Source organism: Salvelinus alpinus, chromosome 21 (genome assembly GCF_045679555.1).
Source record: "Salvelinus alpinus chromosome 21, SLU_Salpinus.1, whole genome shotgun sequence".
In the NCBI taxonomy this organism is placed as follows: Eukaryota; Metazoa; Chordata; class Actinopteri; order Salmoniformes; family Salmonidae; genus Salvelinus; species Salvelinus alpinus.
Window position 1 is genome coordinate 19,222,140 of NC_092106.1, and position 24,548 is coordinate 19,246,687.

The 24,548-nt window shown below is 45.1% G+C and overlaps 1 protein-coding gene and 1 non-coding gene across 2 annotated transcripts; both read left to right on the forward strand.

The window, feature by feature from the left end:
* On the forward strand, positions 1–23,915 carry LOC139547965 (pre-mRNA-processing-splicing factor 8). Its single transcript, XM_071357211.1, has 43 exons — positions 1–200; positions 824–944; positions 1,108–1,276; positions 4,687–4,851; positions 5,066–5,284; positions 5,615–5,827; positions 5,996–6,121; positions 6,265–6,370; positions 6,788–6,978; positions 7,273–7,392; positions 7,567–7,756; positions 8,132–8,251; positions 8,438–8,572; positions 8,784–8,913; positions 9,208–9,404; positions 9,744–9,950; positions 10,348–10,511; positions 10,636–10,762; positions 10,968–11,160; positions 11,380–11,567; positions 11,810–12,048; positions 12,246–12,392; positions 13,087–13,297; positions 13,539–13,655; positions 13,841–14,088; positions 14,384–14,563; positions 14,855–14,990; positions 15,149–15,318; positions 15,570–15,699; positions 15,813–15,959; positions 16,250–16,410; positions 16,655–16,846; positions 17,137–17,374; positions 17,637–17,765; positions 17,919–18,032; positions 18,284–18,457; positions 18,845–19,038; positions 19,300–19,539; positions 20,160–20,301; positions 20,614–20,754; positions 21,046–21,185; positions 21,553–21,755; positions 23,078–23,915. The coding sequence occupies exons 2-43, from the start codon at positions 836–838 to the stop codon at positions 23,230–23,232; spliced, it is 7,017 nt and encodes a 2,338-aa protein (XP_071213312.1). The 5' UTR covers positions 1–200; positions 824–835; the 3' UTR covers positions 23,233–23,915.
* On the forward strand, positions 10,048–10,181 carry LOC139548669 (small nucleolar RNA U109). Its single transcript, XR_011669757.1, has one exon. It is a non-coding gene; the product is annotated as a small nucleolar RNA U109 (small nucleolar RNA).
* Positions 23,916–24,548: the final 633 nt, after the last annotated feature.

The window sequence follows — 24,548 nt, forward strand, 5'->3', positions numbered from 1 at the left end:
GGTTCGTGAATTCAAGCGAATTGCGCGCAACGTGCGGTGTCGTTCACACTGCATGCTTTGGACAGGAGGAAGGCTAATCAATACAATCGTGAAAAGCGGGGAAAAGTTCATTGAATTTTTACAGAGAGATGTTGTTATAATCGTGTGCAAACCAAGGCTATTTTCAATACAAAGCAGTTACCCTGGACGTGGAGCAGGAGGTATGGTTACCTCTGGTTGTGTAATTGAGCTAGTTAGCATTAGCAGACTAACGTTAGCTAGTACTTTCATTTTGGGCCTTCACATAAAAGTTGTCGCCCAACCAGTAACAATTACTAACCAATTAGTTGTTTAAATCAGACCATAGGGTAGTATTTTGTTAATCTATTGGTGAACAAGTTTGCACACTTTTTTTTATCTCCCCAATGTGTGTGCTAACGACGCACTTGAAATTGTACGCGTGCTACAACTAAGTGTTACAAAACATTCGCACATTCAGTGGCTAAGATAATTTAGCTAGCCAGCGAACTAACGTTAGCTAGCTTTCCAGACTTTGCACTGCTAAAGATTTCACCTACTAACGTTAACTAACTAACATTAGGAAGAATTGGCTAAATAATTACTCCCACTGAGTTGTTTGTCGTTTATATTTATCAGAAAGCAGCAGCCATTGTTCACATGTTGGTAAATTGAAACATTTCGTGATGAATTTGGTTGGAGCACAATAAGCTGATGCGTTACTTGTTATTGACATGCATGGACTATGTACTTTGAAGTACTAGTTAACTAATAATACATTATTCTAGTTTGCCCAATTTTTGTATTTTTGTATACATCTTTCAAGTTGTGAGTCGCCATGGCAGCTGCCTTCCCTTATAGAGGGGTACCTGGTGGAATGCCCCCAGGTATCCATCCCCCAGCCCAGGTTCCAGACTACATGTCTGAGGAAAAACTGCAAGAAAAAGGTGGGTTCAGCTCAATGGAGAACTTTTGATCCATTTGTTCCATAACATTTCACTGCCCCTTTGGCTATGATTTCCATGGGGTTGTTATTCGATTCATAAAATGGAAAATTCCTTTGAATGAACATAGAATATAACCATTATTGTTTTCTTCCCAATACGACAGCCAGAAAATGGCAGCAGTTGCAGGCGAAGCGCTACTCTGAGAAGAGGAAGTTTGGGTTTGTTGACGCCCAGAAGGAGGACATGCCACCTGAGCACGTCCGTAAGATCATCAGGGACCACGGTGACATGACCAACAGGAAGTTCCGTCACGACAAGAGGGTATACCTGGGGTAAGAAGCAACTTCCCATTGTCTCTATGGAACTCTAGTGATTTGGAGAAGAATTGGGAACATTTTGTTAATGATACCCAGGGGTGAAAGTAAAGCGGTACGGTGTCCCGGGCAAAATAAATAATGTGATTCGCAGTACGTATAAAACATGAACCTATCACAATAATTAAAACAAAATGGCAAGAAAACTAGGCTATTACACCACTACTTATCATTACTGCATGTCAGAGGCATGGAGAATTTAGCGAATGGACTTTAACTATACATTCATGTACATACTACCTCAATTGGGCCGACCAACCAGTGCTCCCGCGCATTGGCTAACCGGGCTATCTGCATTCTGTCCCGCCAACCCCTCTTTTACGCTACTGCTACTTTCTGTTCATCGTATATGCATAGTCACTTTAACCATATCTACATGTACATACTACCTCAATCAGCCTGACTAACCGGTGTCTGTATGTAGCCTCGCTACTTTTATACCCTCGCTACTGTATATAGCCTGTTTTTTTACTGTTTTATTCCTTTACTTACCTATTGTTCACCTAATACCTTTTTTAAACTATTGGTTAGAGCCTGTAAGTAAGCATTTCACTGTAAGGTCTACCTACACCTGTTGTATTTGGCGCACGTGACAAATAAACTTTGATTTGATTTGAATGGACCTGAAAACGGGTGGTATAGCCTATGGTTAGATGAGAACACTGACATTTTGCCAAGGTAGCAATGAGTGGCTGCATAAATTCTGGCCTAATTACAATCGCCAAATGTTACATTTTTGGGTGTTTTGTGTAGAGGTCGACCGATTATGATTTTTCAATGCCGATACCGATTATTTGAGGACAAAAAAAGCCGATACCGATTAATCGGCCGATTAATTTTTTAAAAACGTTTTTTTAAATATATATATATATCATACACACACATTTTTGTTATAATGACAATTGCAACAATACTGAATGAACAATGAACACTTATTTTAACTTAATATAATACATAGATACACACACGCACAGAGCTCTGAAGTGACAATGATACTGAAGAGTCTGCTTAGGAGACAAATACTCTCAACTGTTTGAATAAAAATTGAGTTTAAGTTACCTGTGATGAATGTTGAAAACAAAAACTTTAATTTCTATATGCAGGAAATCCTATTTTAATAATGGGCATGGTAAGAATTGACAACCAAAGTGCGAGTCATAATTCCCATGACATCTAGCAAAATCTGAAAAGCGGTTCCTTCATTTATTCCATAGGATATTTTTAGATTCACTTAAAATAAGGTCTGTGTTTCGTGTAGGCTTACATCACCGTGCCAATTTTATAACTGTGTAGATATCCATAGGACAAGGTAACTCTGATCAATATTGGCTAAATATAAGCGAAGATTTAAAAAACATGTAGAGTGGATTTATGAAAATATGTTGACAAACGTTACCTTATCCTAGTGAGATTTACACGGGTATCAAAACGTCGAGGCGGTTTAAGCCTGCACGAAACACAGACCTTATTTGAAGTAGATCAAGACATTCTCTATGGAAGACATGAACGGTAAAATAATGAAGGAACCCCTTTCAAATTCAGCCGCAAGTTATTACAGGAATTATAACGCGTCGACAATTTCTCTCTAAACCATATACCTTTGACTAATCCGGAAACTATCACCTCGAAAACAAAACGTTTATTCCGTTCCGTATTTTATCTAACGGGTGGCATCCATGAGTCTAAATATTCCTGTTACATTGCACAACCTTCAATGTTGTCATAATTACGTAAAGTTCTGGCAAATTAGTTCGCAAAGAGCCAGGCGGCCCAAACGTTTGCATATACCCTGACTCTGCGTGCAATTAACGCAAGAGAAATGACACAATTTCACCTGGTTAATATTGCCTGCTAACCTGGATTTCTTTTAGCTAAATATGCAGGTTTAAAAATATATACTTGTGTATTGATTTTAAGAAAGGCATTGATGTTTATGGTTAAGTACACATTGGAGCAATGACAGTCATTGATTGATTGTTTTTTATAAGATAAGTTTAATGCTAGCTAGCAACTTACCTTAGCTTACTGCATTCGCTTACAGGCAGGCTCCTCGTGGAGTGCAATGTAGTCAATGCAAGATTGGATCCCCCGAGCTGACAAGGTTAAAAATCTGTCGTTCTGCCTCGTTTCTAGGCCGTCATTGAAAATAAGAATGTGTTCTTAACTGACTTGCCTAGTTAAATAAAGATTAAATAAACGTGTAAAAAAACAATTTACAGCGATGAAATGCTTTGAAGCTATGGTCATGGCTCACATCAACACCATCAGAAACCCTGGACCCACTCCAATTCAGATACCGCCCCAACAGATCCACAGATGACGCAATCTCTATTGCACTCCACATTGCTCTCGCCCACCTGGACAAAAGGAATACCTATGTAAGAATGAGTTTCATCGACTACAGCACAGGACCCTGGGAATGAATACCTCCCTCTGCGACTGGATCCTTGACTTCCTGATGGGCCGTCCCCCAGGCAGTGAGGGTAGGCTACAGCACTTCCACCACGCTGACCATCAACACGTGTGCTTAGTCCTCTCCTGTTCTCCGAGTGGCCGTGCACAACTCCAACACCATCACGTTTGCTGACGACACGACTGCTCAACTTGAGCAAGACAAAGGAGCTGATCGTGGACTAGAGGGAATGGAGGGGCAAGCATGCCCACACCCACATCGGTTGTGCTTTAGTAGAGCGGGTCAAGAGCTTAAATTCCTCTGTGTTCACATCACTAAGGAATTAACATGGTCCACACACACCCACACAGTTGTGAAGAGGGCATGACAGCGGCTCTTTCCCTTTAGGAGGCTGAAAAGATTTGGCATGGGTTCTTAGACCCTCAGCTACACCATTGAGAGCATCTTGACTAGCTGCATCACTGCTCAGTACGGCAACTGCAAGGCGCTACAGAGGGTGTTGAGTACAGCCATGTACATCACTGGGGCCAAGGTCACTGCCATCCAGGACCTCTACACCAGGCGGTGTCGGAGGATGCCCCCAAAAATGGTCGGTCTCCAGCCACCCAAGGCATAGACTGTTCTCTCTGCTACCACACAGCAAGCGGTGCCAGTGCAGCTGTGTCTAGAACCAACTGGACCCTGCATACACTCATACTTACACTGACATTCTAACACACACACGACATATGCGCACACATGCATACTGACGCCACACATAAGGAGAGGAAAGTAAGCATTTCACTGTTAGCCTATACCTGTTGTTTACGGAGGTTTTGATAAATAAAATGTTTTGTGGTTTGCTAACCATGCCCCCCGTCGTCATCTTTTCACCCATCTCCCAACACCTCACACCACTTCCGCTCTGTCTCCACTAATCTTCCCATCTCTCCTTTTTGTGCGGTCTTCTCCACAGAGCCCTGAAGTACATGCCCCACGCGGTGCTGAAGCTACTGGAGAACATGCCCATGCCTTGGGAGCAGATCAGAGACGTTCCTGTCCTATACCACATCACTGGAGCCATCTCCTTCGTCAACGAGATCCCCTGGGTCATTGAGCCTGTCTACATCGCCCAGTGGGGGTGAGACGGACTAATGTTCTGTTCATGCATGTTTTTATTTCTGTTTTAGTGTAATTTTTAGAGTGAATGAACAATTGAGGACTGTTTATGGATTGAAGCATGCCTAGTTTTCATAAAAGTCCTCTTTTGAATTGTTAGACACTAGAGTTAGCCATAGATGCCTCAAACCACCTAGATGATCCTTGTTCACTTGCTAGTTACATTTTCTCCGTAGCGCCATGTGGATCATGATGCGTCGTGAGAAGAGGGACCGTCGTCACTTCAAGCGTATGCGTTTCCCTCCTTTTGACGATGAGGAACCTCCGCTGGACTACGCTGATAACATCCTGGACGTGGAGCCGCTGGAGGCCATCCAGATGGAGCTGGATGCAGAAGAGGACTCCTCCGTGGCGGAGTGGCTCTACGAACACCAGCCCCTCAAGGACGCCAACAAGTGAGTGACAGCAAAACCTGTTTTGGTTTCTCTCTGGACAGTCCTGATGTGTAAAGGACACCTCCACACTGAGTTTCATTTTATTTTCAAATTACACAGTTTAAACTATTGCCTGGTGGTCATCAGAATATTATCACAGTGTACCAAAGACCTGATACTTCTTAATGTAAGCCACAATATTTAAACACAAGTCTTGGTTGGTTTAGCACAAGTTCTGAGTAAGTTGAAATCAGTCAAATGTTCTTCAAGCTAAAACACGACTAGATTGGTTATCTATTTTCTTTTTGTCCTTGTATGAACCTGCCTTTCTCTCCTTCCCTTCAACTCCAGGTATGTGAACGGGACCACGTACAGGCGTTGGCAGTTCACCCTGCCCATGATGTCCACGCTGTACCGTCTGGCCAACCAGCTGCTGACAGACCTGGTGGACTACAACTATTTCTACCTGTTTGACCTGAAGGCCTTCTTCACCTCCAAGGCTCTCAACATGGCCATCCCTGGGGGACCCAAGTTTGAACCCCTAGTTAGGGACATCAACCTCCAGTAAGAGCCTGGGTCTTTAGGCTGTTACCCCTTAGTGGAGACTCTTAAGTACATTACTGTACATTGCTGAATCACTCAAATAAATATTTTTAGTGCTGTCTAACTTGTGGTGGCTTTTGGGCATTACACTGGAAGTATCTGTTCCTAAACTCTCTTCTCCCATCTCAGAGATGAAGACTGGAATGAGTTCAACGACATCAACAAGATCATCATCAGACAGCCTATCAGGACAGAGTACAAGATTGCCTTCCCATACCTGTACAACAACCTTCCCCACCACGTTCACCTCACCTGGTGAGAAAGATGCCCTCTACTGACATTACTGTCTATCTCATACAGGCCCCAGAACATCCTCCTAGATTCCAGAAATGGAAACCAACTATTGACATGCACACATTTGGGCGATATGCCATCAATGCTAACTAGTGTTTCTGTAGGTACCACACTCCCAATGTGGTGTTCATCAAGACCGAGGATCCTGATTTGCCAGCGTTTTACTTTGACCCCCTGATCAACCCCATCTCCCACAGACACTCAGTCAAGGTATGTGTTGTTTTCAATGTACAGTACGTTATGCACTGCAACCAAATTGCCCTTCAGAGACAAATTCCTCTTGATTTGTAATGAACCCTGCCCAAGCAGCGCCTTTAACTCAGTCTAGCCTAGGGCACAGAAATGTTTTCTCAAATTGTATCTACCTAGCTAGTACCCCTCCCACAAAGGCGCACTTGCATTGGTTTGCTTGCAAGTGCGTAACGACTGGAGGAAAAGTGAATTGAATGGTGGGTTACTGGCTGAACAGAACCTGTGCTGCAGTTGGTCCATCAGCATTCAAACACCTATTTTGAGATTGGAGGAGTCAACTAATAGCAGATACTTCTTTATTGCAGTGTAGTGTGCTCCTGTTGTTGTTTTGTTGCCCCCCCCCCACTTCTCTCACCCATACTCACACCCCTACAGAGTCAGGAGCCTCTGCCAGAGGATGACGAAGAGTTTGAGCTTCCAGAGTACGTGGAGCCCTTCCTGAAGGAGACGCCCCTCTACACAGACAACACAGCCAATGGAATCGCTCTGCTCTGGGCTCCACGCCCCTTCAACTTGCGCTCTGGGAGGACTAGGCGGGCCATCGACATCCCACTCATCAAGAACTGGTGAGGAAACACTCAAATAACATTATTTGGTAATAATTGATGTAGGATGGGAATTGATATTGCTGTGTAAATGTATTTATTGCCTTTTTTAAACTAGGTACGTCATTGGAAACTTTCTCTTTTACAATAAATACTCAGTAGCATGTCCTACATAGACCTGTAATGACTGAAGATGACTGCTATATCTGTGAACTCTCTTGTCTCTGCTGATATTGTAAACCTAATAAAGATGGCATGGTAATACTAAATGAAAATCTAATTAGTGAGTGTCTGCCTGACTGCCTCCCATGTCAGGTATCGTGAGCACTGCCCGGCCGGCCAGCCAGTGAAGGTGCGTGTGTCTTACCAGAAACTGCTCAAGTACTACGTACTCAACGCTCTCAAACACAGACCACCCAAGGCCCAGAAGAAGAGGTAAGCATCAATGATGATTCTCAAGTTACTAAAAGAACCCTCAATTTTGTAAATGTTTGTTCGTAGATGTTTGATACGGAAAAATAACTGGCATTGACTATTTGCAGCACAATTTTGTGGAAAAAATATACCACAAGTACAACAATCTGACCAGCCTCTGTCCTACCCTACCAGGTACTTGTTTCGTTCCTTTAAAGCCACCAAGTTCTTCCAGTCGACTAAGCTGGACTGGGTGGAGGTGGGCCTGCAGGTGTGCAGACAGGGCTACAACATGCTCAACCTGCTCATCCACCGCAAGAACCTCAACTACCTGCACCTGGATTACAACTTCAACCTCAAGCCTGTCAAGACCCTCACCACAAAGGTAACCAGTCAAACTGGATGTCAACTGATGTAAGAGGGGCAAGACGGAGAGAAGTCCTGTCCAACCCCCGGCCGTACCGCAGCCCTTAGTTGTTTAAATTGCGTAACTAAATCCTAATTTGAGTAGCACAATATTAACGGGTGCTTGTGACATGCTGCATTGCAAGCATGTTTTATCTAACCTGCAACGAGTTAACAGTTTAGTGGTGGTGTTGGCAAACTTTGTGGAAATTTGCAGATAGAAATGTAATGAATAGAGCTGACATTATTCCACGTGTCAGAGGCATGTTTGTTCTACTTATCATATTTCTATCTAAATGCAGTCTATAACCTTGTGCCCTGCTGAATGCACCTGGGGTGTCTGTCTTTTCTTCAGGAACGTAAGAAGTCCAGGTTCGGGAATGCCTTCCATCTGTGCAGAGAGGTGCTGCGTCTCAGCAAGCTGGTGGTGGACAGCCACGTGCAGTACAGACTGGGCAACGTGGATGCTTTCCAGGTCAGCAACACAGCACTTGAATAACATCAAAGCTCCAATAAAATCTTCCTTTATGTGGTGTTAAATAGCATGATTTTATTTTGGCTCACAATTGGAAGTACCTGTTAGAAATTGATTCAAACCTATTTCAATTTAAAGTCTTTCCTAATATGTATTGTTTCTCCCTACTTCCTCCTTGGTCTGTAGTTGTCAGACGGGCTGCAGTACATCTTTGCCCACGTGGGCCAGCTGACTGGCATGTACCGCTACAAGTACAAGCTGATGAGACAGATCCGGATGTGCAAGGACCTCAAGCACCTCATCTACTACCGCTTCAATACTGTGAGTACTGAGTATACACCCACACACTTATGTCCATGTAAATGGTCACACAAACATTACCTATGTTGTCGATTTTGTGAAGGAACAATTGTCTATTATTGCCAACATGTCTGAAACACCATTAAGTAACACATCTGCTCTGTAATGTATTGGTGTTTATATTGGGACACAAATAAAGGCTGAGTTTGTTGTTGTTTTGCTGTGTTCTCAGGGTCCAGTGGGTAAGGGTCCAGGCTGTGGGTTCTGGGCACCAGGATGGAGAGTGTGGCTGTTCTTTATGAGGGGCATCACCCCCCTGCTGGAGAGATGGCTGGGCAACCTGCTGGCCAGGCAGTTTGAAGGTAAGGCCTTTTAACTTCCCTTAATCATAGGTGATGTTAGAACTGTTTGTGATACTAATTATCACGAGGCACAATGGCCTATCAATGAACTACTTGCTTGCCCAGTTGCTTTTGAGCCCTTGAACAAACGTAAATATTTTGATACAGGTGAGGAAAGGGAAAAAGCAGGACCATATGAACTGTGACGACAAGAAAACGCAAATTAATTCACTGTGGATTGTGAGAAGCTCTCGTACTGATGGACTGATTGGGAACACCAGTCAATCAACCAATCGTGAATGTCCCCTTCAACAGGTCGTCACTCCAAGGGCGTGGCGAAGACTGTGACGAAGCAGCGTGTGGAGTCCCACTTTGACCTGGAGCTGCGTGCGGCCGTGATGCACGACATCCTGGACATGATGCCTGAGGGCATCAAGCAGAACAAGGCCAGAACCATCCTGCAGCACCTCTCTGAGTCCTGGCGCTGCTGGAAGGCCAACATCCCCTGGAAGGTATGAGATTATAGAGATGAAAATGGATGAGGAGGCAACATATAGGTGGAAAGGAATGTTGGGGCTTCATTCCAGGGTCTTGTGTGCTTGATTTTTACTGCCAAAAAGGTAGAGGCAGTTCGGGGAATGTTTGCTTTAAGAATATTTATTGGTGACATGTTATAGAAATATGATCTTTCATCAAACTCAGTTGTCTTCAGCAATTACGATTTTGTAAGCAATAAACACAACTTGTTTTCCTGAAAGGTACAACATTTGCCATTACTGGAAGGTAGTTCATTTACACCTATCCAGTACTGGGACAGCTTTTGACACATCTAATCCATGTCCTCCCTCCAGGTCCCAGGCCTGCCCACACCCATCGAAAACATGATCCTACGCTACGTGAAGGCCAAAGCTGATTGGTGGACCAACACGGCCCACTACAACCGCGAGCGAATCAGGCGCGGCGCAACCGTGGACAAGACTGTGTGCAAGAAGAACCTGGGCAGACTGACCCGTCTGTACCTGAAGGCTGAGCAGGAGAGGCAGCACAACTACCTGAAGGTAATACAGCACACACTATGATCCTCATTTATGGCATGGAAGGCACTAGGTAAGTGCATAGCTGTTGCAACCATAGAGGTAGAACACATAGTTTTCTCTCTATGGTGCAACTACCTTCTCTGCTGTGAGGAGTGTAGACAATTCAGCCATGCAACAGCAAACCAGCAGAGTTAACAGGGCCACCAGTCTCTCAAGAACAGGCTGAGTCGGTAGTATAATACTCTGACACTTGTTTAAAAAGAAAAAAAGTGTGTGTATATATATATGGGATGTTTGTTTGTATTTTTCTATAATTTAATGGTACGGTTTATTTATTTGTACCAAAACTGGTAACTTGGTTCCTATGACTTCATATTGCCATATGCAGTGTGTATAATGTGTCAGCTGTGTCTCCCAGGATGGTCCATACATCACAGCAGAGGAGGCTGTGGCCATCTACACCACCACAGTCCACTGGCTGGAGAGCAGACGCTTCTCCCCCATCCCCTTCCCCCCACTGTCCTACAAACATGACACCAAACTGCTCATCCTGGCCCTGGAGAGGCTCAAAGAGGCCTACAGGTAACACACACCAACTGCCTGTAGCCTCCTGTTAGGGAACATGTACTGTAATAAGATGGCTTTAGATCCTTTCTGCTGAGGTATCTTGCAGTGATTTGACCGTGTGGTTGTTTTCTCTTTCCAGTGTGAAGTCCAGGCTGAACCAGTCCCAGAGAGAGGAGTTGGGGCTGATAGAGCAGGCCTATGACAACCCTCACGAGGCCCTGTCCAGAATCAAACGGCACCTGCTCACACAGAGAGCCTTCAAAGAGGTTAGTCCCAGGACCAACTCTAAATACACACTGGGCTTTTTGCGTAAGTCACCCTCTAAATTTCATCCCATTTCGTCTAACTATATGGAGATGATTTGAACTTTCAGTTGACCAAGTTAACTGTCTTAAGACCCAAATCTATCTCGCTTCTATGAACTTAGCACTCAGCCATTCCACTCCAATCGCTCTCCTCCCCCCTCTCTAGGTGGGCATAGAGTTCATGGACCTGTACAGTCACCTGGTGCCTGTGTATGACGTGGAGCCCCTGGAGAAGATCACAGATGCCTACCTGGACCAGTACCTGTGGTATGAGGCTGACAAACGACGTCTCTTCCCCCCCTGGATCAAACCAGCTGACACAGAGCCTCCTCCACTCCTCGTCTACAAGTGGTGCCAAGGTGAGGACTAGGTTGGGTAGATTTTGAGTGTGTTTATAGTAGTTGTATTATTTATGTACTGTATGTTTATTCACAGAGCCTATGCTGCCAATGCATATTGTATAATAGCAAAAAGTATCTACACCCTCTGCAATCGTTTCTGTTTGACGCTTTCAATAATTCTATATCCATTCATGGTAGGATACAAATCAGACAATTTTCCCTATGTTTTGTAACCAGGCATCAACAACCTGCAGGATGTGTGGGAGACGATGGAGGGAGAGTGTAACGTGATGCTAGAGTCTCGCTATGAAAAGATGTATGAGAAAATAGATCTGACGCTGCTCAACAGACTGCTGCGTCTCATCGTGGACCACAACATCGCTGACTACATGACTGCCAAGAACAACGTGGTCATCAACTACAAGGTGAGACCACCTTGCTATCTCGAAGAGGGGTTTGTTGTGCAGGGTTCGGATCAAATCAATTTAATTTGAGTCAATTCAGGAAGTAAACAGATTCCAATTTTCCTCATTCAAAAGCAATGACGAAGATATTATGCTTGTCTTTTTTGTCAGTTAAATGATGGCATTGTTTGATATTATACCTTTTACTTTTCCCTACTAACTGTTTAGTTGCTTATATATATCCTTCCTCCCTCCCATCCCAGGACATGAACCACACCAACTCGTATGGTATCATCCGTGGTCTGCAGTTTGCCTCGTTCATCGTGCAGTACTACGGCCTGGTCATGGACCTGTTGGTGCTGGGCCTCCACCGGGCCAGTGAGATGGCTGGACCCCCTCAAATGCCCAACGACTTCCTGTCCTTCCAGGATACAGCCACAGAGAGTGCCCACCCCATCCGCCTCTACTGCAGATACATCGACCGTATACATATCTTCTTCAGGTACAAAACAGTAACACAACACCTTAGATAGAAGTTAGTACTCCTTAACTGACGCTACATCAAATACCTGAGTAGGAGCAGAAGAGACACACACACACAAATTTTACTTGGTGTAGACTAACGGCTTAGACTTATGCATGTAGGAATCTGTAGAAGCTCAGTGATTGACGTGTCCTGCTCTTTTCTCCTTTTTCCAGGTTCTCAGCTGATGAGGCAAGGGACCTGATCCAGAGGTACCTAACAGAGCACCCTGACCCCAACAATGAGAACATTGTGGGCTACAACAACAAGAAGTGCTGGCCCAGAGACGCCAGGATGAGACTGATGAAGCACGACGTCAACCTGTGAGTCGTAGCTGAGAAAATAATGCAGTACTCATGTGAGATGTACTGATGTGAGACCTGCACATTTTATTTTCCCTGCTTCACCAATGTTGGGATTCTGGTTAATTCAGCTTCAGAAGTTTGCATTGTCAGTTGAGCTCTGCAGAATCACTGCATTTTGGACTTATCTTTGTTTCCAAACTTTGAATATTATTAATCATTAGTTATGCTAGAGACATGAGGGGTGCTATAGTCTAGGGTCTATACCAGAAGTTAATGGGTATCTGTAGGAGGAATGGTCAGTGCAATTAAGCTTGGAATGTACTGAGTGTAGGGGAAACGATCACATGTGGCAGCAGTGACAAGGGGAGAGAGCCGTGGTTTAGTGATGAAGGGGGTCAGGTCACATTAAGGGAGAAGGAACACTATTACCCGTATCACTTAATTTCCTGCCTAGCAATAAAGATGCAATGTTTAGCAAGAAGGAGGAGACTCCACCCCAAAATGGGGTGTACATATACCACCACTGGTAGAACCACGTCTTGGTCTGTTCAGCTGTTCCATCCTTTGGGACGAATAAACTTGGTATAAGCTTTCATAGTGTCCGAGTTCTTACTGATATTTAGAACCAAACACCAGCAACTTGAATGGGAGGAACAGCGATACTCATATCTTGTGAATTAATAGTTGTCCCTCCCTCTCTGTAACCGTCCAGGGGTCGTGCTGTGTTCTGGGACATTAAGAACCGCCTGCCTCGCTCTGTAACCACGGTCCAATGGGAGAACAGCTTTGTGTCAGTCTACAGCAAAGACAACCCTAACCTGCTCTTCAACATGTGTGGCTTCGAGTGCCGCATCCTGCCCAAGTGTCGCACCAGCTACGAGGAGTTCACCCACAAGGACGGAGTCTGGAACCTGCAGAACGAGGTGAGAGGGGAAACAGAGGGATGAAGGATGGAGAGAGAAGGGCTGGAGGAAGAGGGATGTTACCTGGTTAAAACCAGTTGACCCCGTCCTGCGTCTCCATGGTGATACAGTGGTGTGCTAAATGATCATGGCAGCTGCCACCAGATAGTCAGACCTTCATCGCTGTGGCTGACTGGAACTGCTACGCTGTTGTCCCTTGTACTAAGACAAGGCTGTTCTTGCTGTGTGTGTGTGTGTGTAGGTGACCAAAGAGCGTACTGCCCAGTGTTTCCTGCGTGTGGATGATGAGTCCATGCAGCGGTTCCACAACAGAGTCAGACAGATCCTCATGGCCTCAGGATCCACCACCTTCACCAAGGTAAACAACTCCTTTACAAAACATCACTGTTTCTTTCTTCACTGAGATTCTGTAATTTTATATAAAGTATACCAACTAAAGAAATCTATGATCAAAATGAAATTCATCATTAGTTGGGTTCATAACTGTAGTTATGAGAACCGTACTAATGTTGAAATACATTACCGCCCCCAATCTCCCCTCAGATTGTGAACAAGTGGAACACGGCTCTGATAGGGCTGATGACGTACTTCCGTGAGGCGGTGGTCAACACCCAGGAGCTGCTGGACCTGCTGGTGAAATGTGAGAACAAGATCCAGACCCGTATCAAGATCGGTCTCAACTCCAAGATGCCCAGTCGCTTCCCCCCTGTGGTCTTCTACACCCCCAAGGAGCTGGGAGGGCTGGGCATGCTGTCCATGGGACACGTCCTCATCCCACAGTCCGATCTGAGGTGAGCGCAAAATGCAGAATATGTAGAAGCTAGGATTTGTATAAAAAGGGCCATAGATGTTCCTGTATGAGGGTAACAAAGTCTACTTACTGCAAACTTAGAGAACATGGTATTGATAGAAATGTGAGCTGGATAATGATATGACATTCCTAGTTGACTAATGAAGATAGACCTGGTTGCATTACTGCCTCTTTGAAATTTAGTTATTACATATTAATACATGTTTTAAATTACGAGTTGGAGGGAAGTTTTCCTTCCTGCCACTAACCCATCTTGTCCTGCCGCTCTCCCTCAGGTGGTCGAAGCAGACTGACGTTGGCATCACTCATTTCCGGTCCGGTATGAGCCACGAGGAGGACCAGCTGATTCCTAACCTGTACCGCTACATCCAGCCCTGGGAGAGTGAGTTCATCGACTCCCAGAGAGTCTGGGCAGAGTACGCCCTGAAGAGACAGGAGGCTATCGCACAGAACAGGTACTGAACACCTACACAGGCAAGACAGTTGCTCTATCTCAACCCCTGGTCCCCATGTAGGCTGGATTTTAAGCTCCACTTGGCGTTTTTAATCACACCCTGCACGGATGGTTCCACTTGGAGATTTTGATGCATGCCAGAATGTATAACTCAACATTTTAGAGGTTTTGCTAAGGAGAAGACTTTTCGAAGTGTAAACCTAGCCTTCGCTCCATAGTCTGTAACCCGATGGTCATATGGTTCAGAGGTTTAGTACTATGAGAGTTGATAGATGTCTTGTGTTCCTGTCAGGCGTCTGACCCTGGAGGACTTAGAGGACTCTTGGGACAGAGGTATCCCCCGTATCAACACCCTGTTCCAGAAGGACAGACACACGCTGGCCTACGACAAGGGCTGGAGGGTCCGCACTGACTTCAAACAGTACCAGGTAAGACAGGAACCAGGTGGTACTCTAATGAAAGTTAACCAATTAAATTCTGGTAAAAGCCTTCAGCGTATGTCCAGACATTAATGTGATGCTCTTTCTCATTGTGTCCTAGTTTGTGAAGGAGAACATAAACTCTGTTCTGTCTGATTGTCCTGTAGGTTCTGAAGCAGAACCCGTTCTGGTGGACCCACCAGCGTCACGACGGGAAGTTGTGGAACCTTAACAACTACAGGACAGACATGATCCAGGCTCTGGGAGGGGTGGAGGGCATCCTGGAACACACGCTCTTCAAAGGAACCTACTTCCCCACCTGGGAGGGTCTCTTCTGGTCAGTACCACACACTCATTCACTACGTGACGTAGGCTGTTATTGTTGCATGTTTGTGTGTGCGCATTTTCTAACGTATTTATGTTATGCATGCTCAGACATGTATTGCAGTATAACATAATGTAGATGTGAGGGGTTTTACCTAACGTATTTATGTTATGCATGCTCAGACATGTATTGCAGTATAACATAATGTAGATGTGAGGGGTTTTACCTAGCTAACCTCCAGCCTCATCTCCACTTCACCACAGGGAGAAGGCCAGTGGCTTTGAGGAGTCCATGAAGTGGAAGAAGCTGACCAACGCCCAGAGATCTGGTTTGAACCAGATCCCCAACCGTCGCTTCACCCTCTGGTGGTCCCCCACCATCAACAGGGCCAACGTGAGTACCTGACTACACACACACACTCACACGGATGCATTTCCCAAATTTGTTTTGTTAATTATATTGTCACTCTTAACTTACAATCATGCTCTGTATTCTGTCCTCTCTAGGTGTACGTGGGTTTCCAGGTCCAGTTGGATCTGACCGGGATCTTCATGCACGGAAAGATCCCCACCCTGAAAATCTCCCTCATCCAGATCTTCAGGGCTCACTTGTGGCAGAAGATCCACGAGAGCGTCGTCATGGATCTCTGTCAGGTACATCACTAAGAAACCTTTTATCTCCAGCTTGATGTATTTGGTTCAATCAGGGATCACAGGAAGCCGGATGATCTTGAGACATGGCTGTAGACTCCAATGATACGTTTGTGTACCTTTCCCTTCAATGCCTCTCCAGGCAGCAATAACTTGCAAAACCCAAATAAATGTCACTGCATTTTATTAAGGACATTCTCTACCGACATCACAAAAAAACGTGTTTGAAAAGTACATTTTTATCATATGAAACTTTTCCAAAAAATCTGTTTCCTCTGTCTGTGTGTATGTAGGTGTTTGACCAGGAGCTGGATGCCCTGGAGATCGAGACAGTGCAGAAAGAGACCATTCACCCCAGGAAGTCCTACAAGATGAACTCTTCCTGCGCCGACATACTACTCTTCGCCTCCTACAAGTGGAACGTCTCACGCCCCTCGCTGCTCGCTGACTCAAAGTACGGCGCTACAGTTTTTTTAACCTTATTCCAGGTTAACACTGAAGCTGTTTCTTAGTTGGTTGGATATGAACGATGTTTTGCGGGTATCCATTTTAATGTGCCATCTCAAAATGGAAACGGCTTCCAAACTTCCATGACATAATAGATCCAAGTTTGACAAGAAGCCAAGTTATTCTTGCCATTATATAGACCTTATTTCTGTCTTAGTACTAATTAATCCTTGACCTCTCTCCCTCGTCAGGGACGTGATGGACAGCACCACCACCCAGAAGTACTGGATCGACATACAGCTTCGCTGGGGAGACTACGACTCTCACGACATCGAGCGCTACGCCAGAGCCAAGTTCCTTGACTACACCACAGACAACATGAGCATCTACCCCTCCCCCACCGGGGTGCTCATCGCCATCGACCTGGCCTACAACCTCCACAGGTTAGCATAGCTACGCTAGCATTTCTGCTAATGTCTGCATGATAAGTAATGGATACATTTGCTAGCCTGTAGACATGAGTTCTAGCATTACCACTAATGTCCACATGATAAGTGATGGGAAATGTTGTTAGCGTAGCTAGTAGTCTTGTATAGTTGTCAACAGTTGCCCTCTCACACATGTGAACTCAAGGTTGTTACCGAACACTTGTTTGTTTGTCTATTACGTGACATAGGAACTCACCAGCCACCCTCTTTCTCTCTCCCTCCCTACCTCTCTCCCTTCTCTCCAGTGGGTATGGTAACTGGTTCCCGGGAGGCAAGCCCCTGATCCAGCAGGCCATGGCTAAGATCATGAAGGCCAACCCTGCTCTGTACGTCCTGAGGGAGCGCATCCGTAAGGGTCTGCAACTCTACTCCTCAGAGCCCACTGAGCCCTACCTGTCCTCCCAGAACTACGGAGAGCTCTTCTCCAATCAGATCATCTGGTTTGTGGACGACACTAACGTCTACCGGGTCACCATCCACAAGGTGGGTGAGGAGTCTGGGGCGGAATTAGAATTTAGAATTATTAGAGAAGAGACATTCTGCAATTCATGTAAACGTTCTAGGGCTTCTAATTTTATTGGTTGGATTCTCTGGCACAGCAGTGTACCTCTAGAATAGTTTATAATGTAACATTTTCAGACAATGAAACATTTATGAAAATATATACTGTTAGGCAACTAGTCTCAGAGGATGTTAAACACTGTCTATCTTCAGTCATGTAAATACTCCTGCTCTGTCCTTGCAGACGTTTGAGGGTAACTTGACCACCAAGCCCATCAACGGAGCCATCTTCATCTTCAACCCCAGGACAGGCCAGCTCTTCCTCAAGATCATCCACACCTCTGTGTGGGCCGGACAGAAACGTCTGGGACAGGTACGTCTTCAAATGAAAAATACCTTTTACTCTCTTTAGCAATGCACAGGGCAATCAGACTCTGGAAAGGAGAAAAACAAAAATGCATGGAAGACTAGTTATGCTCAATGTCCTCACCTCTTTCTTTCCTCCTCTTCACTCTTCCTTTTATAGCTGGCGAAGTGGAAGACAGCTGAGGAGGTGGCTGCTCTGATTCGTTCCCTTCCTGTGGAGGAGCAGCCCAAACAGATCATTGTCACCAGGAAGGGCATGCTGGACCCCCTCGAGGTGATACCCCATACCTCAATCACATCGATTGATTACACTTCACACTGCACCTCATTGATATAGACATAGCATTTAATGTGCCCAATTTACACATCAGTACTTGACTGAGATGATAAATATTTTGACTATCACGCTTCTCTGTGATACATTTTGATACGGTTGAGATTATTGAAAAACTGAGATGACCAATGTGTAGCAATTACAATCTCTTTACAACCTAACATTTTATTTTTATCCCTTTCTCCTCCCAGGTCCACTTGCTGGATTTCCCCAACATTGTGATCAAGGGCTCTGAGCTGCAGCTGCCCTTCCAGGCCTGTCTGAAGGTGGAGAAGTTTGGAGACCTAATCCTGAAGGCCACCGAGCCTCAGATGGTCCTGTTCAACCTGTACGACGACTGGCTCAAGACCATCTCCTCCTACACCGTTAGTCTACTTCCTACTCTTTTTGTACAAGAATGAGACTTAAGCAAGATGGTGGAGATATTAGACTGACTGGTTCAAGGCACTCTCCTCCCGCATCGTGAGTGGCTGTTCACTTCCTGTGACCGATAAAACTAGAATGAGACTAAAAAGGATTCAACAGCGATTTATGCCAAATCTAGCCGATAGGGGTCAATGTTTATAAAAAAATATATATATATAAAGTGTTAAGTATACATAGAAGCCTGCTAACTGAAGAATGATGCCATAAATATCAACAATGTCTAGTCCTGTTTCTCATTCTAGAAGCTCTTCTGGAGTGCAAAACTTTTATTGGGCAAGCCGTTTCTGTTTAACCAGTGTCTGTGTGGCTCTGTTTCCTGTCTCTAGGCGTTCTCCCGTCTCATTCTGATCCTAAGGGCGCTCCATGTGAACAACGACCGTGCCAAGGTGATCCTGAAGCCGGATAAGACCACCATCACAGAGCCTCACCACATCTGGCCCACGCTGACCGACGAAGAGTGGATCAAGGTGGAGGTGCAGCTCAAAGACCTCATCCTGGCCGACTATGGAAAGAAGAACAAGTGAGTGGCTATAATGTCTGTGGTGGCCTTTGTAAAGCTGTCATGAAGCTTCACAACGCTGTCATATGTATATTAACTTCCATTTGCTATTATGAGAGTTCACAACACCTAAAAGAAAAAAAATTCTAACCATCTCAATAAGCTATTGCAAAAATGTTTATGGAATCGAGTAACATCTAGGGTACCCTCTACAAGCGAGCATGCATTTCAATCCCAAATCTCCCTCAACCATATCTGACCTCGACTCTCTGAACTCTCCAGTGTGAACGTGGCGTCTCTGACCCAGTCTGAGATCCGTGACATCATCCTGGGCATGGAGATCTCTGCTCCGTCCCAGCAGCGCCAGCAGATTGCTGAGATTGAGAAGCAGACCAAGGAGCAGTCCCAGCTCACTGCCACGCAGACACGCACAGTCAACAAACACGGAGACGAGATCATCACCTCAACAACCTCAAACTACGAGACACAGACCTTCTCCTCCAAGACAGAATGGAGAGTCAGGTATGTAGGGGGGAGACACCTTTTTTGGTACCCTTCCCCAGGTCTTTTCCTCGACACAATCCTGTCTCGGAGCTCTACCGGCAATTCCTTCAACCTCATGGCTTGGTTTTGCTCTGACATGCACTGTCAACTGTGTGACCTTTTATATAGACAGGTGTGTGCCTTTCGAAATCATGTCCAATCAATTGAATTTACTGCAGGTGGACTCTAATCAAGTTGTAGAAACATCTCAAGGATGATCAATGGAAACAATGTCTCAGCAAAGGGTTTGAATACTTATGTAAATAATGCATTTCTGTTTTTTATTTTATTTGCCAAAAATTCTAAACCTGTGTTCACTTTGTAATTATGGGGAATTGTGTGTAGATTGAGAAAGAAAAAAATCTATTTTAGAATAAGGCTGTAATGTAACAATGTCAAGGGGTCTGAATACTTTACGAATGCACTGTATATCCTTCCAATCACCCTTGGTGCTGACAAAGGAATGTAATAAACTTTCTTGGAGCTTTTTGATTGTTATATTATAGTTATTCCTCCAAGCAGGAGTTGTGAAATCAAGGCCATAGCTTCGGAAGTGAATGAAGCGCCAATAATGGCTCTTTGATAACTTCCTCCTGCAGGGCCATCTCTGCTGCCAACCTGCACCTGAGGACCAACCACATCTACGTGTCGTCTGATGACATCAAGGAGACGGGCTACACCTACATCCTGCCCAAGAACGTCCTCAAGAAGTTCATCTGCATCTCAGACCTGCGGGCCCAGGTCAGTACCGCAGCCTACTGTTTATCCTGTTTGCATCACCGTAAACCTCTCCTAGTTATCTCTTTGCTTGTGACCCTTGTTGTGGTAAAATGCCTACTATGATGCTAAAACAGTCAAATCACTCTACCTTCATCTCTTTGTACATCTCTTTAGATATTATTGTAATCCTCTTTATATATGAATGAAGTGCTTAACTGCTTATATAGCTAGAACAGGATTATTTGGTACCCTCAATCATGTCTATTGTATAGTTTTTATATATCGGTCAGTCTGAATGTGTGTTGCTGGCGTGTGCATCCCCTCTGTCTCCAGATTGCAGGTTACCTGTACGGCACCAGTCCCCCTGACAACCCCCAGGTGAAGGAGATCAGGTGTATCGTCATGGTACCCCAGTGGGGAACGCATCAGACCGTCCACCTACCCAATCAGCTGCCAGGACACGAGTACCTCAAGGTACAGACTTAGGGGATACCATACACACACTCACACATGAACACACATGCTCAGATACAAGCATATAACATGATTTGATGGCATGCTGTTTACTGGATCACGTCTCATTATGTGGAAGTGATTAACCATGAACCATGGCTCATTTTCCTTGTCTCTATGTTTTTGAGGCTCATACCAAGTGTGCCATAGCCTTTGAAATTGGAAGTGTTCAGTTCCTGATCAGGGCAGAACACACACGCACTCCTGCTTCCCCTGTGTCTCACCTCCTCTCTACCCCATCTCCGCCTACAGGAGATGGAGCCCCTGGGTTGGATCCACACCCAGCCCAACGAGTCTCCCCAACTCTCCCCCCAGGACGTCACCAGCCACGCCAAGATCATGGCTGACAACCCCGCCTGGGACGGAGAGAAGACCATCATCATCACCTGCAGGTAGGACAGATACTGTTGTACTTGCTTTTTAGTAACTCTTATCAGCAGTGAGTCTACATATAGTAGCTAATTTGAAAACGGTCTTACTTCATGACAGACCAGGCCAGCCCGGTTATAGAGGGCTTTATTGTATGTTGGTTGGATTGACCGACTTGGTTTAAACCCAGACTGTCTACTCGTCACTAGACTGGGTTAGCCTGAACTAAGGCCTTCGGGTCTCGTCAAGGTTATTCATCGTCCCAACCACCCCAGCTACATTTGTAAACATTGATTAACTCCACCTATACATGCATCACTCTTCTTAACATTCAAGTTGCATCATGTACATCAACGCTAACTACCGTATAACATCTTTATTCATTTCCAGTTTCACTCCCGGCTCCTGCACTCTGACGGCCTACAAGCTGACTCCCAGTGGGTACGAGTGGGGCAGACAGAACACAGACAAGGGCAACAACCCCAAGGGCTACCTGCCCTCCCACTATGAGAGGGTTCAGATGCTTCTGTCTGATCGCTTCCTGGGCTTCTTCATGGTGCCTGGACAGGTCTCCTGGAACTACAACTTCATGGGTGAGTAGTGCATAGAACCCGGGATTTCGCAGACACAGATTAAACCTATTCCTAGATTGAAAAAGCATGCTAAATGGAAAGTCTTGTATAATGGCTATCAGTGTCTTCAAATCTTAGTGTATTTGAAATAATGAAATTCAACATCTGTGTAACATATCAGGGAAATAAGCATTTTCCAACCACATGCTTGCAGTGTTTGATTATCAACATGCTATCGGTATGTGGACACCTGCTCGTCGAACATCTCATTCCAAAATCATAGGCATTAATATGGAGTTGGTCCCCCCCCTTGTTGCTATAACAGCCTTCACTCTTCTGGGAAGGCTTTCCACTAGCTGTTGGAACATTGCTGGGGGGACTTGCTTCCATTCTGCCACGAGCATTAGTGAGGTCAGGCTGTTGGGTGATTAGGCCTGGCTAGCAGTCTGCGTTCCAATTTATCCCAAAGTTGTTGGATGGGATTGAGGTCAGGGCTCTGTGCGGGCGAGTCAAGTTCTTCCACACCAATCTCGACAAACCATTTCTTTATGGACCTTCTAGAATGTCATTAAGATTTCCCTTCACTGGAACTAAGGGGCCTAGCCCCAACCATGATAAGAGCACCAGACCATTATTCATCCTCCACCGAACTTTACAGTTGGCACAATGCATTGGGGCAGATCGCGTTCTCCTGTGATCGGTCAAACACTGATTTGTCCCTGTCAGACTGCCAGATGGTGAAGCGTGATTCATCACTCCAGAGAACGCGTTCCATTGCTCCAGAGTCCAATGTTGGCGAGCTTTACTCTACTCCAGGCAACACTTGGCATTGCCCATGGTGGACTTAAGCTTGTGTGCGGCTGCTCGGCCATGGAAACCCATTTCATGAAGCTCTCGACTAACAGTTACTGTGCTGACGTTGCTTCCAGAGGCAGTTTGGAACTCGGTAGTGAGTGTTGCAACCGTGGACAGACGATTTTTACACGCTTCAGCACTCAGCGGTCCTGTTCGGTGAGCTTGTGTGGCCTACCACTTTGTAGCTGAGCCGTTGTTGCTCATAGACGTTTCCACTTCACAATAACAGCACTTATAGTTGACTGGTGCAGCTCTAGCAGGGCAGAAATGTGATGAACTGGCTTGTTGGAAAGGTGGCATCCTATGGCGGTGCCACTTTGAAAGTCACTGAGCTCTTCAGTAAGGCCAATGTTTGTCTTTACTCAATGTTATACACCTGTCAGCAACGGGTGTGGCTGAAATAGCCGAATCCACTAATTTAAAGAGGTGTCCACATACTTCTGGCAATGTAGTACATCTCAATAATACATCCTCTCTTCCTCTTTCAGGTGTTCGCCACGACCCCAACATGAAGTATGACCTGCAGCTGTCCAACCCCAAGGAGTTCTACCACGAGGTCCATCGGCCCTCTCACTTCCTCAACTTCGCCTCCCTGCAGGAGGGAGAGATCTACAACGCAGACAGAGAGGACATGTACGGTTGAGACTGGCACTCTGCTCAGAGATGAGAGGATTACCTCTCTATTGTAGATATTCTATGATATGGACTTCCTTATGCGGCCCTGTCTAGTACAGTCAAGACATCATTTGACCCAGCCAGCCATGAAGTTATGAATAACTACTGCTCCATGAAGGAAGGAAATGAGGTACAGCACAGCAATGGCGATCTCACAAGTGTGTGATCTCCATAGCTGTGATGGACTGAGTGTACCAACTGATAGGGATGGCCTGAAGATATTGGGGAATTTGTATGTAAGCCTAGTACCACCTTTTTAGGACACAATGTGTATGTTTTCTGCAAAATTATGTTTGTTCCATTTGGTTGCCCTCTCCCCTCTGATCTCTCCAATAAGGCATGTGAATTCTACTGCGTTTCATTTATGGCTTTCCTTTTGACACATTGCTGCGACTGTAATGGTATTTGTGTTTGTCTTCAGTGTGTAGTAGTTGATATAGCTGTAAGATTCATTTTTCTGTGGCATTTCTTTAAATGGGTAGTTAATCATATTCATAATGCTAATTTTTTTCTCCCATAGAAACTGAACTGTGACAATGGAATTGATATGTACTGTTGTTTATGCAAGCAGTCTCTTACCCACTTGCTATGTTGTGCATTCATTGTGGACACTTAGTTTGGGTTTAAATAAAGATCAACATTTTATAAGTATTTGCCCTTGTTTGGTTGTCTGTCAGTTTTTGTGTGAGTGCAGTTATCATGTATTTTGTGAATAGCACTGTCTTATAGCAAGGACACACCAGGGATACTGACTGCTGTGGTGCTTAGCATGATGTCTGCAGTCAAACTTACTGGTGGTGGCTGAGCTGGAAGAGTTGGGACTCATGGGACAGGGCGCAAACTGGCCAAAGACTGAACCTTATTTTGCGGCATTGTCTCTTCGATGACTAAGAATGTAGCATTCAAAAAAAGTACAAATGTATTTTTTTTACTCTGCTTTGCAAACTGAATTGTCGTGGCAATGAAACAAATGTGGGTAGATTGTGTCCTTCAATTGCAGTTGTTATATTTTGTTTGATCTATTCAGTTTTATCTATGGCTGCTGTTAAAGAACAGTACAGCATCATTGATCGTTTCCCATGCCTTCAGAGGAAATCCAATTTGTGTGCTTGTCTGATGCATTACTGTATGGTCGACCTAGCATACCAGTGTAACAGTACACTGTGTTATGTGGCTTTAGAGTGGTGCAGTGGTCTAAGGCACTGCATCACAGTGCAAGAGGTCAATACAGTCCCTGGTTCGAATCCAGGCTGTATCACATCTGGCTGTGATTGGGAGTCCCAT

Excerpts from the sequence above, each read along its gene's own strand:
- LOC139547965 (XM_071357211.1), top strand. The coding sequence starts at position 836 with ATGGCAGCTGCCTTCCCTTATAGAGGGGTACCTGGTGGAATGCCCCCA. Across the intron at positions 16,411-16,654 it reads TCGCTGCTCGCTGACTCAAA|GGACGTGATGGACAGCACCA; the intron begins GTACGGCGCTAC and ends CTCCCTCGTCAG. Across the intron at positions 18,458-18,844 it reads AGACCATCTCCTCCTACACC|GCGTTCTCCCGTCTCATTCT; the intron begins GTTAGTCTACTT and ends TCCTGTCTCTAG.